This window comes from Camelina sativa, chromosome 3 (genome assembly GCF_000633955.1).
Source record: "Camelina sativa cultivar DH55 chromosome 3, Cs, whole genome shotgun sequence".
Taxonomy (NCBI): domain Eukaryota; kingdom Viridiplantae; phylum Streptophyta; class Magnoliopsida; order Brassicales; family Brassicaceae; genus Camelina; species Camelina sativa.
The window spans coordinates 26,897,132-26,912,657 of record NC_025687.1 but is presented as its reverse complement, the minus strand read 5'-3'; the positions used below and the strand labels follow the sequence as shown (position 1 = coordinate 26,912,657).

Below are 15,526 nucleotides of genomic sequence, written 5' to 3'. Positions count from 1 at the left end.
GGTGTTTATAATTCCATTTCAGAAAATATAATTTCAAACACGCAAACAAAATATGCTAGTTTCATTGTACATGCATGATGCATTTCCAACTCTAAACGAACTTCTATTTCATATAAAATTATATTTGACAAGGCTTTTAAATGCATGTCATTAGTTTCTTACTTGGCTTTTAGATTTTCGACTTTTATTTAAGCTTTTAGTATTTGGTTTTTGATCTTTTGCAATAAAATTTAGGTTTATAATGTACTCAGGACATATCAATATATCCTATAATCCAAAGGAATCTTATCTTATGTGATGGTGAAGAAAGAAAAAAAAATGCATATGTAAATTATCCCCTGAAAATGAAATTAATAAATTTTGCAATAGATTAAAGAAAAAGTGAGTACCTAATTAATATATTCGAGCAATTAGACTATCACTCACGCCTGTTTGAGTATTGACTTAGATGGATTAAGACATACCAAATTGTTCGAATATTCCATTGGCACATAGGAAGAAAGATCCAAATTGTTTTTTTTTTTCTTTTTTTTTAAATAAATTGGAGTCGACCGGCACAAAATGTTCATATAATGTGACATCACAGCACATGTACACGACGTTATCACTTAGCAAACAATAATGAGATTTAAGAATAATATCATGGCACTAGATTAAACCCGTGTTAGAGCACGGGTTGAATTTTATTTTATTTATATTATAATTTTTATATAAAATATAATTTATATGATTATTTTAAATTATTTTTGGAATAAAATATTATGCAATAAAATCATATGCTAAATATGATGGCTTGAAAAAGATACATATTTTGTAAGTTTTATATTGTTAATGATTTTAGATAAATACACTGGTTAAATTATATTTTATACAAAATTTTATCTATTTTCTATTTTAAAAGAAAATTTTAATATGTTGTATTAGTTTATGTATGTGAAGTTATTTCAATAATGTATATTCTATATCATAACTTGAATGACATTATAATACATAATTTTGTAAATTTGGTTTTTAAAAAGCGAGTTATTATATTATGAGTACTTTAATATATTGTTAGATTTTTTGTTTTAATATACTTGGTTTTTTGAAATTCATTCATATTATAATTTTAAATTATACCAAATTGTTTTAACTTTTATATCAAGTTTCAATATTTTAAAAATATCTCAAAATAAATTATTTAAAGTTTTTTTACAACTATTTAAAGTTTATTATATTATATAAAACTGTAAAATTCAACAAAAAATATGAAATTGAATTTACATATTCAAATTTTGACCCGTTACTCAGTAAAATTTTAAATTCAATATATATTATTTTTAAAGAATAATATTACTAATGTTTGAATATTTTATAGATTGAAAGATTTATATTTATTTTTAAAAATTCAACTTATGATATATCCGGAAATAAAACTATTTTTTTAATTATAATAAATAATGTGATAATTTATTTGTTTCACAAAATAGACTCATATATAAAAATGAGTGGTGAAGTATAATGATAATTAACAACTTAATATATTAAGTTAGATATCAAAATATTTTAATATGGATGAATAATTTAATAAACAAAATTAATATGGCAAGTTAGATGATATCAAATGATTTTTTAGAATATTTTCTTTAAGATTTTTGGAAATAAATTAAAGTTGCACCCACTATTTAACTTGTAACCAATTAATCTATAACATATTTGTAACCAACTTATTAAAATTATATAGTCTACAAAACAAATTTTTGTTTTATTATATAGGGGATGATTTAGCTAGTGCTCGCATCACATAGCGCTATACATGTATTTATCATTTTGTATATGTTTACTTCTTTTTTTTTGGTCAAACAAACTTTTATTAAACTTAAAACCTCAAATGAGGGGGTTCTTACAACTTAAAAGTAAAAGATTATAAGAAGGGTAAGGATAAAGACTACATGAGTCTTCCACGAGGATGCAGAACCTTGATGAGATTACAAATGATGGAAGATCTTTTGGTGTCTTGTAGGATTTCAGTTTGAACATCTTCCATCTTCTACCATGTTTCAATAAAGATTAGGAGGGTGAATACATTCGAAAAGATTGAGAAACACGCCGAAAAAAAAATGAAAGACGAAGAAAACAAGAAGTCGAAAGCAAGGGAGAAAGAAGGGTTCCGACGCCGGCGATTTAAAGATTCGCCGACGCCGGAAAATATGATTCGAAAAAATTCCTCGATATTAGTGTCTGGGAGCGTTTTTTAGATAACTACCATGCTATTTAATTTGATGAAATTAAAGTAAAATTGTATATATGTTTACTTATTATTTTATCGTAGACTACGGATTGTTAGATTTTAATTTGGTCAAATGATTACATGACGCAAATGTATGAAGGTTAGTTTCTTGAAAGATCCGCTAGTTTAAAATAAAATATAGACTCTTGCCAAAAACAAAAACTATTTTTTTTGGACAAACCAAAAATGTAAACTTAAGCATATATGTTAATGAAAACAAATCAATAACAACATTATTTATATGGAATAAATGAAGTATGGAATTATTCTTTTTAATCCAAGATTTATTTTTAATACATACTAGGGTTTCACCTGCAGTATACCGCGAAACTAAATTATAAAATAATGTGTTTTAAATAATATTTTTAAATTATTAGTTTTTAAATCCCCAATTAATTAAATTTTATCTAATTAATTTATAATTTTGTTTAGAATATTTTTTCTTCTTCTTACGTTTTATACATAAAAATTTTATCTAATTAACCTAATTACATTAAATTTGTTATTTGATAGAACATAAAATTTTAAAACACTTAATTTTGTTTTCTATAATTAAACAGATGTATATGCATATATGGTATGTTAGTATATATTTTTATGTATATACAATTTTTTTTTTTTGGAATATTAAGAATGTGTTCTAGTATGTGTATTATTTTGTAGTTCATATACTAAATAATTTATAAGTTAATTTTCTAAACTATGACTACAAATCTATAGTATATTGTTGTGAAACTAGAGAAACAAGAGGTTGTATTCTCTTCTTATTCTTATTAATCTTATCGAATAAAGAGTACATTATATAGTAGTTTACAAAGCCCAAACATAATAGGACTACTAAACCGACTTAGACTAAAAGGAGGTGGCTGATGGGCCTTATGGGCTTGGACGTGTATGAGCCGGTTATGGAGATCCATCCTAAGTGATTTACAACATATATGAAATAAACTAATAGTTTTAGTGTTGGCTCTATAGTCCAAACCTGCTTTGACAACATTCGCCCACTTTGTTTCAGTCCATAAAGAGATTTGTTTAGCCTTATGCAGTATTGTTCTCAAGAACCACTCTTATCTTTGAGCTCAATACCTTCTGGTAATCTCATATAAATTTCATTATCCAGTGGACCATATAAATATGCGGTCACTACATCCATTAGCCGCAAATCAAGTTTTTTCTCTTATAGCCAAACTTATTAAAAATCTAAAAGTCGTTGCATCCATCATAGGGGAGTATGTCTCCTCATAATCTATTTCGGGTCTTTGAGAGAATCCTTATGCTACAAGTCGTGCCTTATATCTCACGATTTCATTATTCTTATTTCTCTTTCTTACAAAGACCCACTTGTGTCCCACTGGCTTTATATCGAATGGTGTCCTTAAGATCAAACCAAACACATTCTTTTTCTTTAATGAATTTAACTCCACGTAAATGGCTTCATTCCATTTTAACCAATCTGGTCTTTGAGTACACTCTAATATAGACGTGGGTTCATGATCCTGAAACTGACTTTCTTTGTGGTGTATGAATGAATGATGTATGGAATGATGATGTATGGAATGAATAGAAGTCAGGGTGTTTCAATTCCCCTTATGCAGTTGCAGTATAAGAGGTGTCAATCCTATCTGAGTGATTGTGAACAATTAAGATGTGCATATGAGTCTAAGTCAAGCCAATTGTAAAGATTGTTTGTCACTAACAATCCTAAAATGAGATATGAAATGCAGAAAGTAAAAACAACTAGAACAAGATACTAAATGCAAACAGAACAGACAAATTAAAGCTATAATGAAACTAGAACAGAGATAGACACTATGCTAATGAACTAATGCAAGACAAGTAATGAACAGGAAACTACGTGAATGCAATGGAAATGAAACAGGAATGAAACAAGACAATCACAAATCAAAAACACAAGTTCTGGGGATGAACTCGAGCAGCACTCGACCGAGTGTAGGTCGAGTACGTGGTCGAGCTAGACTTAAACGTGAAAACAGAGCAACACAAGAAAAACAGAGCAATGCTAAAACTAATCAAACAACAAGCAAGCAATGATATTTAGACTAAGATTTCAATAAACAAAGAAGGCCTTGAGGAGGGATTCATGGGCTGAGCTAATCATTGTGGTTATCTAACTTGGTCAACAAATCTCAAGCAAACATTGAGCTGATCTCTAGACATACTATTCTAAGACATGTTTAATCCACTCTCATGGCAAGAAACAATCAAACCTATGCATTTCTAGACTTGTTCTCACAAAGAAAAGAATCTACACAAGCAGGCATTAAGCAATACATCTCAAACCAAACAAGACTTCTAATCTCTTAGCAAGCCTAATGGTAAGCTCTAGATCTAGCCTTATCTATGCTCCTTAGACATTGGTGTGATGCTAAGATGCTTGAAATCAAACCCTACCTTCTCAGATATAGGATCAGCATTAAGATCATCTAGCCTAGAAGAGATCTACAACAATCAAGCTTGACCAAATCAAACAAACCACAAGATCAACCCAGCCTAACCCATCCTCAAGGTCCTAAACAAACTACTCACAAGAACACATGGTGAAATATGTCAAAAACCCAGAAAATAATGAAACTTGCATCATTAGAAAGATGAAACAGAGATCTACAATATTGATGAAGGAATAAAACTCGAAATCTTAATACTTTGAAAGTTATGAAACAAACAAAATATAAGAATCTAGTCTTTCTCTCTCAAACAAGTACAAAATCTAAAAAAAAAAAAAAGTGCAAAAGGAATAATATCTAAAAAAGGTAAAAACTAGGTTTTAGACTCTCTAAAAAGCTGGACTCTTTGGTGGCTGCAGGTACAAGGGCTTTATATAGGAGATGAGGTGGAAGCCCTAAAAATACAAAAAGTCAAAGTAGTCAACGGCTCGGTCAACTCGACCAGTGCTCGGTCGAGTGGCTGGTCGAGCTGGCTTCTCTCGTGCATTCTCCACTCGGTCGAGTCCTTCTCAGCACACGGTCGAGTGGTGGTCGAGTGGTGCGGTCGAGTTGGACTCCGGACCTTGATTCTACAGCCTTAACTCTCTTGTTTTCTCCTCAGGATTGCTTCACTTCTCCTCAGCATTGCTTCCATGCTCCTTAAGCTCCAAAATCACCTGTTTATGCATGAAAAGATGCAAATGCAATGCAACTATACTCTAATGCATGATTAGTCCTAAAGCTACACAATAATGGCCTAAATGGATAGCAAAAGATGCAAAAGTTGTGAATAAACTAAGGGAAAACAAGGTAAAATATATGAACATCAGATCCTCATTTATTTCAAGTGCTACCTTGTATGCAAATATTTCATTGATGTTGACATCTTTTCGGTTCCATTGAATTCCAGACATGATATAATTTATTGAGATCTCATTATTATCAATACCTTCTGGACCTTGAGGTTCAACGTCCCAAACCTCATTCGGTATCTTAGGATTTGCCACGGTCATGTCTATTGTTTCCTTAACCTCGGTTTTATTTACATATTTTTTACATTTTCTGAGGGTTTTTATCTTTGGAACCTATTGGTCTACCACGTTTCAAACGTGCCTTAGACTCTATATCAACTTGTTGATTGTGTTCCTTTTGAACATCAATACGTACTGGTACATTACAAGCTGGATGCTAAAGTCTGAGGATCTTTCCAATTTAAGGATGTTTGATTCCATGATATTTCTTTGACCAGCTTGTTTGTCTCTCCACCAAATATAGGAAATTTGGATTCAGCAAACTGACAATCCGCGTATCTAGCCTTAAATAAATCACCCGTATTTGGCTCTAGATACTTAATAATGGTGGGAGAATCATATCCAACATATATTCCCATCCTCCTTTGAGGTCCCATCTTTGTTCTCTGTGATGGTGCAATCGGTACATATACGACACACCCGAATGTCTTTAGATGGGATATGTCTGGCTCATGGCCTGTTACTAATTGGGATGGCGAATATTTATATTCACTAGATGGCTTGATGCGTATAAGCTCTGTTGCATGTAATACTGCGTGTCCCCAAGCCAACACAGGAAGCTTCGACCTCAGGAGTAATGGTCGAGCAATTAATTGAATTCGTTTAATGAAGGATTCAGCTAATCCATTCTGTGTATGTACATGTGCCACAGGATGTTCCACACTTACCCCCATGTACATACAATAATCATTAAACGCTTGGGATGTAAATTCACTAGCATTATCTAGATGTATAGTCTTAAGTGGAAAATCTCTTTAGTTACTTTGACTGGTGATGACCTTATAATGAGTTTCCCTGGTGCACATGCTACACACGTGATATTCTTAGGGATAACTCGTCTCTCTTTAAGTGTGTGTCCATTTGAATTTAATATCAGCTTACGCATCATGCTAGAACCCGGATGGCCAAGCCGGTCATGCCATAAAGTGAATTGTTCATTGAACATCTTGTTCATTGCCAAATTAGCCTCTATCATATTTATTTTAGCATGGTATAGACCAGTAGATAATGCGGGTATAGTCTCTAGGATTTTCTTAGATCCTTGGGTGATTTCAGTAATATGTAGGAATTCTTGGTTTCCTTCACCCTTAGTTTCAACATGGAAACCATTCAAACGAATATCTTTGAAACTTAATAAGCTCCTCTTTGAGCTGGGTGAATATAAGACATCACTTAGTTCAAGATGTGTGTCATTAGATAAAAGAATATGTGCTTTGCCATAGCCTTCAATTAAACTTGTTATACCCACTATTGTACTAATATTGACATTGTTCTTGTCCTCAGCCATTTCTTAAATGGACAAGAATTTTATGTTTTAAACATAAAGTAATAAAACAAACAAATATATATTGAAGTAAATAAAATAATTGAATTTAAACCATAATTATAATTCAAAATCATAATCCAATAAAATTCAAAGAATAAAACATAGAAATTAAATCAAGACAATTTTTTAAAAAAAAATAATTATCCTCTCCTAGACAATCCGAAGTCTCATAATCCAATTGGTCATCATTCTCATGGTTGAAATCTCCTTCATCATCGAGATGAACCAAGTTGGCTTCTGTGGTTAACCGATTTTGTTTTGTGTTGCGGTTTGAAAATTCTGCGGCCTTTACCTCGACCAAGACCAAAGTCGGATCGTTTCCCACGGCCATAACCATCATAATGGTTTCCTTGGTAATTGCCACGACCACCACGTCCTCTACCACGGCCACGGCGCCGTGATACTTGTCTCTTTGGACGTAGTTAGACTCTTTAATCTCTTTAGGCTCTTTCTTGATCATATCAACCTTGTGTGCTTCTGGTAATAGGGCAGAACCAGGAGGTCTCATTGCACTTTTAATTAGCAATAACTCATTTTTTTGCTTAGCAAGTAGCAAACAAGAGATTAGACTTGCATATGTCTTAAAGCCTTTTTGACGATATTGTTGCTGAAGCAGTATGTTATTAGTGTGAAAGGTTGAGAATGTTTTCTCTAGCAAGTCTTCCTCAGTAACCTCCTTACCACATAACTTCAAGATCGAGACTATCTTAAATAGCTCTGAATTATACTCATCCACGGATTTAAAATCCTGGATCCTTAGATTTTTCCAATCAAATTGAGTCTTTGGTAGGAGCACTGTCTTTTGGTGTCCATATCTGTTTTTCAACTCTGTCCAAAGGTCAAGAGGATTCTCAATGGTAAGGTACTGGTTCTTGAGACTCTCATTAAGGTGATGGCGTATAAGCAAAATCGCCTTGTATCTTTCTTTTTCGTTGGTATCATTACCATCCTTGATACATTCACATAGATCCTTTGATTTCAAGATAATCTTAGTATCCAATGCCCATTGTAAATAGTTGTCTCCAGAGACATTAAGTGCAGCATATTTGAGATTGTTGATCTTTGACATCTATAAAATAGAAAATAAGCACCCGATTATTATCGTGCAGTATTTGAGACCAAACCATGCAATCGTTTTAGTCTTAGGCCATGCGGTATTTAAGACCGAACCATGCCGATTATTTTAGTCTAGGTCATGCGGTATTTAAGACCGAACCATGGATTTATTTTCGTCTAGGTCATGCAGTATTTAAGACCAAAACATGTCGTTTTTTAGTAAATAATGTCTTGTCTTTTATTACATAATTTCGTGGCTAATTGTATGCATGAAAACAATCCTAGATAAATTTATGATCTAGCATGCAAGGTTTTCCTTTTATTAAGTTTTTCCTTTTTCTCTAGATTGAATTTCTTTTTCTAGTTAGGATTAAGACAAAGTTTTATGAAATATTTTCTACGCTTTTAGGATAATTTCTAGTATATTTAAATTTTGCTAAATATACTTGAGATAAGGCTAAAGAATTAATTTGGAAGTTATCCTAATTTTGTGTTTTGATTTTTAGCAAACAATCAATGATGATCAGATTTAAACCATATAACAAACTGCTTAATATTTTTCTCTTTTTTTATTTTAGGTTTTAGTTTTAAGATTTCATGCAATCGAATTTAAACAAGCAATCAACAACAACCAGATTTTTTAAGCAAGGTATAATCACTTTAATTACAAACAATCCTAAAACCTCATAGCAATCAAATTTTAAAGTTTTAGGGTTTTAGGGTTTTGATTTGTTGATTGTGTAATTGCAGATTTTAGGGTTCTAGTAGGTTAAAATCAGGTTCGATATACATCTATGCTCGAAGGTGGTTTGATTGTTTACCTTCCATCGATTGGGGTTGACTGGAATTGATGTGGGAGCTAAAGATCTCGAATATACCTTGAGTTTTATCACTAACCTCGGACTGATCACGAACTAGAACCGATCGCCAAGCTTGAACAATCACGAACTTGATCCGGTTGAGAGCTTGGACAAACAAGAGAAGATGTGCGGTGGCTTTAGGGTTTTAGGGATTTTTCGTTTAGGGTTTTAGAGCGACCTCGTGTTGATAACGTATTGTGAAACTAGAGAAACAAGAGGTTGTATTCTCTTCTTATTCTTATTAATCATATCGAAATAAAGAGTATATTATATAGTAGGTTACAAAGCCCAAACATAATAGGACTACTAAACCGACTTAGACTAAGAGGAGGTGGCCGATGGGCCTTATGGGCTTGGACGTGTATGGATCTCCATAACCTAAGTGATTTACAACATATATGAAATATACTAATAGTTTTAGTGTTACTTCTATAGTCCAAACCCGTCATGCTAGGCGGATCACGCAACATGTTTAAAAAATTTTAATTCGCAAAAACTCATCATACGAAACCGTGAAAGTAAAATATAGTATGTGAGGCTAAAAGTCACTTTTTATCAAATCAGTTTTTTAAATTTTTAAAGAACAATACCTTTTCACTCACCTCCTTATAAAATAAGGAAATAAAATATGTATACATTTAGAATTATGTTTGTTACCTTTTAAAACAATTAATTTCTATATAAAAAATTAAATATAAGTAGAGTTAATTTGTTTATTAAATTAATTATTTAATGATAATGGAATGCTTGTAAATAAGTGTCAACTTGAGGTTTATTTTATAAATATCTCCAAAAATGTATATATAGATTTAAAAAAAAATTAATTCTGTTTTTGTGATTAACAATTTTCTATAAACTTTAAACCAATATTAGTTATATTTCTTAAAATTACAATACCTTGATGATTTTCAAAAAAGAATTATCACTCCTAAACATTGTTTTCTTTCTAAATTTGGATGAATTTGAAACAGATATTAAAAACTATGATGGATGAAACATAATTTAGAAAATTGTATTTTTTTTTATCGAAAAGCAATTATATTAATAAATTTGGGTAATCCAAATACAATAGTTTGTGAAGCTAAAAAGGATGACAGAAACAATCAAAGTAAAAATTGCAATGTAGTCATCTATGTATTGGAAAGAGATGTGCTACTTTATTACCACATCTTTAGTAAAACTAAAACTTTGTATACATAAACAGTAAAACTCTTACGGGTTTAAAAATTAAAATATGATCGGATACTCAATCGCTGTCGTTGATTATAGAAATCCACGAATAAGTAATAAAACGGAAATAAATAGATGGTCGGTTAATTACTTAAATCTTAAATCTTCAAAAAAGAAAAAAAAAATGTCAACTTGTGATCACTTAAAAAGTGATAGTTAGGTTCAAAGTTGAGAGATTCATCAATCTTCGTGCATGACACATGCGCTTCTCTTCACTTCCTCGCGTGAATTTGAGAAGAACAAATTTTTTTTTAGAACAACACAAAATACTAATTCATCCGTTTTTATTTACTTATCATTTTAGAAAACTTCACGTAAACAAAAAAATTGTATAAATTAACAACTTTAATCTCACAAATAATTTATTGTATTACCTATTTTATTAATAAAGTTATATTTAGAAATTCATTGTAAAAATTACATTAAAAATAAAAATAACAAGTAATGTAAAACAAAAAAAAATCTCTCTAGAATGATAAGTAATAAATACCAGAAAAAGTATTCTCATTGGTAAATAATAAAGGGTAAATGGTACCAAAATAAAGAATCTCATTGGTAATTTGTAAGACTACAAAAATCCAATTACTGTTTCATTTAACAACAATTCAGAGAGGGATATTTTTTATTATTTTGTGCAAGATCTAATACATTTAACTATGAGTCAAATATGAAAGTGTTAATTTCCAAATAATATACATTAACTATGATTATTTTTTTTTCTTCAAGAAACTAATAAAAAAAAGTTAAAAAAATCAACTATAAGCAAGCATTAAAAATAGAATAAAGAGATAGGAAACCATAATAGGATGATACTAGTATTTTTTTTTACTATCGCTGATTGTGTAAAATAGATTCTATTATTGTAAAATAAAGAAATTAAAAACCAAGTTCAAATGCATTAATAAATACTTTAAAAATGAGGAGAAAATAATAATAGAAAATGTAAAAAAATTCAACTAAAAGCGAGAGCGTCACATAATAACAGAAATAGAGGAATCATGATCACACTCTCTCTATATAAATGTAACCAAAGTATCTTAATTTTCCATATCTCTCTCTCTCTCTCTGAAATCTGAATCTGACTTCCCAAAGGACACAGCTTTTACTTCTTTAACTGGTTAGCCCCCTCTGAACACTCTCACTTATTTAGATTTACTCTTCTCCGCACAATCAGCATATTATTTTTCTCATCTGGGTCTCTCTGTCTCCTCAATTGACTCAAAAAGTTTCGATTTTTTTTTTTCTCTGAACTTGGCGAAATCTCAGTTTTGACTTTTTGGATTTGAATTTTTTTTGTTTGGTTTGTTTCTGTTTTACTTCTTCAGAGTGAGGAACGAAGTCGGTGTGAAATTATGGCGAATCGGAAGTTGGAGAAGATGGCATCAATTGATGTTCATCTTCGTCAACTTGTTCCTGGTAAAGTCAGTGAAGACGACAAGCTTGTTGAGTATGATGCTTTGCTCTTAGATCGGTTTCTCGATATCCTCCAGGATTTGCACGGTGAAGATCTCCGTGAAACTGTACGTTTTCTTCTTCTCAGTTGTTTTTTTTTTTTTGGATTTGAATTGACCCATTTGCTTAGATGATCGATTCTTGAATAAAGGTTTGGTTATGATCATGGGCTAGGTACTTAGGTTAGATCAAAGTTTCAAAAAGATTTAAACTTTTTGGTCAGTTTAGAGATGGATCTGCAATTACTTATTGTGTGTTGTGTTGTTGTGTATAGGTGCAAGAGCTTTATGAGCATTCTGCAGAATATGAAGGGAAGCATGAACCAAAGAAGCTAGAGGAGCTTGGGAATGTTCTGACGAGTTTAGATCCAGGGGACTCCATTGTTATCGCTAAAGCTTTCTCTCACATGCTTAACTTAGCCAATTTGGCTGAGGAAGTTCAGATTGCTTATCGCCGTAGAGTCAAGAAGCTGAAGAAAGGTGATTTTGTTGATGAGAGCTCTGCTACTACTGAATCTGATCTTGAAGAAACTTTCAAAAAGCTTGTTGGAGATCTTAATAAGTCTCCTGAAGAGATCTTTGATGCTCTCAAGAATCAGACTGTGGATTTGGTTTTGACTGCTCATCCTACTCAGTCTGTGAGAAGATCATTGCTTCAGAAACATGGGAGGTTCGTTTATTTAGACGCCATCGGGTTCTTATTTTGATGTTTCGATTCTAACGTTATCTTCTTTGTTTGTTTTGTTTCAGGATAAGAGACTGTCTGGCCCAACTATATGCTAAGGATATTACTCCTGATGACAAGCAAGAGCTTGATGAGGCTCTACAGAGAGAGGTAAAAGAGCTTCTTCATATTTTACTTGATTTGAATTCAATTCTCAAATGTAATGGAAACATTTGCGACGTTTATAGATTCAAGCGGCATTCCGAACAGATGAAATCAAAAGAACACCACCCACTCCTCAAGATGAGATGAGAGCAGGAATGAGTTATTTCCATGAAACTATCTGGAAAGGTGTTCCTAAGTTTCTGCGCCGTGTAGACACGGCTTTGAAAAACATAGGGATCCAAGAACGTGTTCCATATAATGCTCCATTGATTCAATTCTCTTCCTGGATGGGTGGTGATCGTGACGGTACATTTCTATAAGTCCTTCTCACATAGCTCTCTTATTTCGCTCCCTCTCTCAATGGCTTTATTCAGGTCACAAACTCACAATATTTATGTGTTTGCAGGTAACCCAAGGGTTACACCTGAAGTCACTAGAGATGTTTGCTTGTTAGCTAGAATGATGGCTGCTACTATGTACTTTAACCAAATTGAAGATCTTATGTTTGAGGTTTGATCTCGAGATTTTTTTCAGTTTAGTCTCCTCATCTTCTTTATGGATGTATCCACGTTTCATTTTTTTTACTGCTTCTTTACGTAGATGTCTATGTGGCGTTGCAATGATGAGCTGCGTGTGCGAGCTGATGAACTTCACGCAAATGCGAGGAAAGATGCTGCGAAACATTACATAGGTAAGAAAAGGAACCGGTATTGAGCATATTGTTTATGTCTAAGCTTTGTGTCCAGAACCAATTTAATTTAGAACCTATCATTTCGTTGTCTTAATTGCAGAATTCTGGAAGTCAATTCCTACAACAGAGCCATACCGTGTGATTCTTGGCGATGTAAGGGACAAGCTTTATTACACACGTGAACGCGCTCATCAATTGCTCAGCAATGGACACTCTGATGTCCCTGAAGAGGCTACTTTCATTAATTTGGAACAGGTATCATTGCAGTTGGAATCCTTTGACTCCCGGTTATGATTTGGTACTAAACCGCTCTCTCGTGCTATTTGTGTAGTTCTTGGAACCTCTTGAGCTCTGTTACCGATCTCTGTGTTCATGTGGTGACCGTCCAATAGCAGATGGAAGCCTTCTTGATTTCTTGAGGCAAGTCTCAACCTTTGGGCTCTCTCTTGTGAGACTTGACATAAGGCAAGAATCTGACCGCCACACCGATGTATTGGATGCTATCACCACGCATTTAGATATCGGATCCTACAGAGACTGGTCTGAAGAACGCCGCCAAGAATGGCTTTTGTCTGAGCTAAGTGGCAAACGTCCGCTATTCGGTTCTGATCTTCCTAAAACCGAAGAAATCGCTGATGTTCTCGACACGTTTCATGTCATATCCGAGTTACCAGCAGACAGCTTCGGTGCTTACATTATCTCTATGGCAACTGCACCTTCTGATGTATTAGCTGTTGAGCTTTTACAGCGCGAATGCCATGTGAAACAGCCTTTAAGAGTTGTTCCGCTCTTTGAGAAGCTAGCGGATCTTGAAGCAGCTCCTGCAGCAGTTGCANAGCTTTATTACACACGTGAACGCGCTCATCAATTGCTCAGCAATGGACACTCTGATGTCCCTGAAGAGGCTACTTTCATTAATTTGGAACAGGTCTCTATTGCAGCTAGAAATCCTTTGACTTCCGGTTATGATTTGGTACTAAACCGCTCTCTCGTGTTATTTGTGTAGTTCTTGGAACCTCTTGAGCTCTGTTACCGATCTCTGTGTTCATGTGGTGACCGTCCAATAGCAGATGGAAGCCTTCTTGATTTCTTGAGGCAAGTCTCAACCTTTGGGCTCTCTCTTGTGAGACTTGACATAAGGCAAGAATCTGACCGCCACACCGATGTATTGGATGCTATCACCACGCATTTAGATATCGGATCCTACAGAGACTGGTCTGAAGAACGCCGCCAAGAATGGCTTTTGTCTGAGCTAAGTGGCAAACGTCCGCTATTCGGTTCTGATCTTCCTAAAACCGAAGAAATCGCTGATGTTCTCGACACGTTTCATGTCATATCCGAGTTACCAGCAGACAGCTTCGGTGCTTACATTATCTCTATGGCAACTGCACCTTCTGATGTATTAGCTGTTGAGCTTTTACAGCGCGAATGCCATGTGAAACAGCCTTTAAGAGTTGTTCCGCTCTTTGAGAAGCTAGCGGATCTTGAAGCAGCTCCTGCAGCAGTTGCAAGGCTCTTTTCTGTTGACTGGTATAAGAACCGGATTAACGGTAAGCAAGAGGTTATGATTGGTTATTCGGATTCAGGGAAAGACGCTGGACGTTTGTCCGCTGCTTGGCAGTTATACAAAGCTCAAGAAGAGCTTGTGAAGGTTGCTAAAGAGTATGGTGTGAAGCTAACGATGTTTCACGGTCGTGGTGGCACGGTTGGAAGAGGAGGTGGACCAACCCATCTTGCTATATTGTCTCAGCCTCCGGATACTATTAACGGTTCACTACGTGTCACGGTTCAAGGTGAAGTCATCGAGCAATCGTTTGGTGAAGAGCATTTATGCTTTAGAACGCTTCAGCGTTTTACCGCTGCTACGCTAGAGCACGGTATGCGTCCTCCTATTTCGCCTAAACCGGAATGGCGCGTGTTGCTTGATGAAATGGCGGTAGTTGCAACCGAGGAGTATCGTTCTGTTGTGTTTAAAGAACCTCGGTTTGTCGAGTACTTCCGCCTTGTAAGTATTTTAATTCACCCGGAATCTTTTAAGCTCACCCTACAGATTCTTAAAACTCACGGAATCTTAAAATATGTTTGCAGGCTACACCAGAACTGGAGTATGGTCGTATGAACATTGGAAGCAGACCTGCGAAGCGGAAACCAAGCGGTGGCATTGAATCTCTTCGTGCGATTCCGTGGATCTTTGCTTGGACTCAAACACGATTCCATCTTCCTGTATGGCTTGGATTCGGAGCAGCGATAAGGCACGTGATTGACAAGGACGTCAAGAACCTCCACATGCTCCAAGATATGTACCAACACTGGCCTTTCTTTAGAGTCACCATTGATC

At 34.0% G+C, this 15,526-nt stretch overlaps 1 protein-coding gene across 3 annotated transcripts in view; it reads left to right on the top strand.

Moving 5' to 3' along the window:
• The window catches only part of LOC104778268 (phosphoenolpyruvate carboxylase 1-like), a 7,151-nt gene continuing 2,843 nt past the window's right edge, over nt 11,219-15,526 (top strand). The window contains exons 1-10 of one of the 3 annotated variants that reach the window (XM_010502669.2): nt 11,219-11,334; nt 11,543-11,737; nt 11,944-12,338; nt 12,419-12,503; nt 12,581-12,803; nt 12,904-13,007; nt 13,098-13,188; nt 13,289-13,407; nt 14,081-14,116; nt 14,195-14,796. In XM_010502669.2, coding sequence (XP_010500971.1) covers nt 11,570-11,737; nt 11,944-12,338; nt 12,419-12,503; nt 12,581-12,803; nt 12,904-13,007; nt 13,098-13,188; nt 13,289-13,407; nt 14,081-14,116; nt 14,195-14,796 — 1,823 coding nt within the window. In that variant the 5' untranslated portion in view covers nt 11,219-11,334; nt 11,543-11,569. Of the gene's footprint in view, nt 11,335-11,542; nt 11,738-11,943; nt 12,339-12,418; nt 12,504-12,580; nt 12,804-12,903; nt 13,008-13,097; nt 13,189-13,288; nt 13,444-13,519; nt 13,997-14,080; nt 14,117-14,194; nt 14,856-15,526 lie in introns of all 3 variants that reach the window. The other 2 variants (XM_010502670.2, XM_010502668.2) reach the window with 2 other exon arrangements.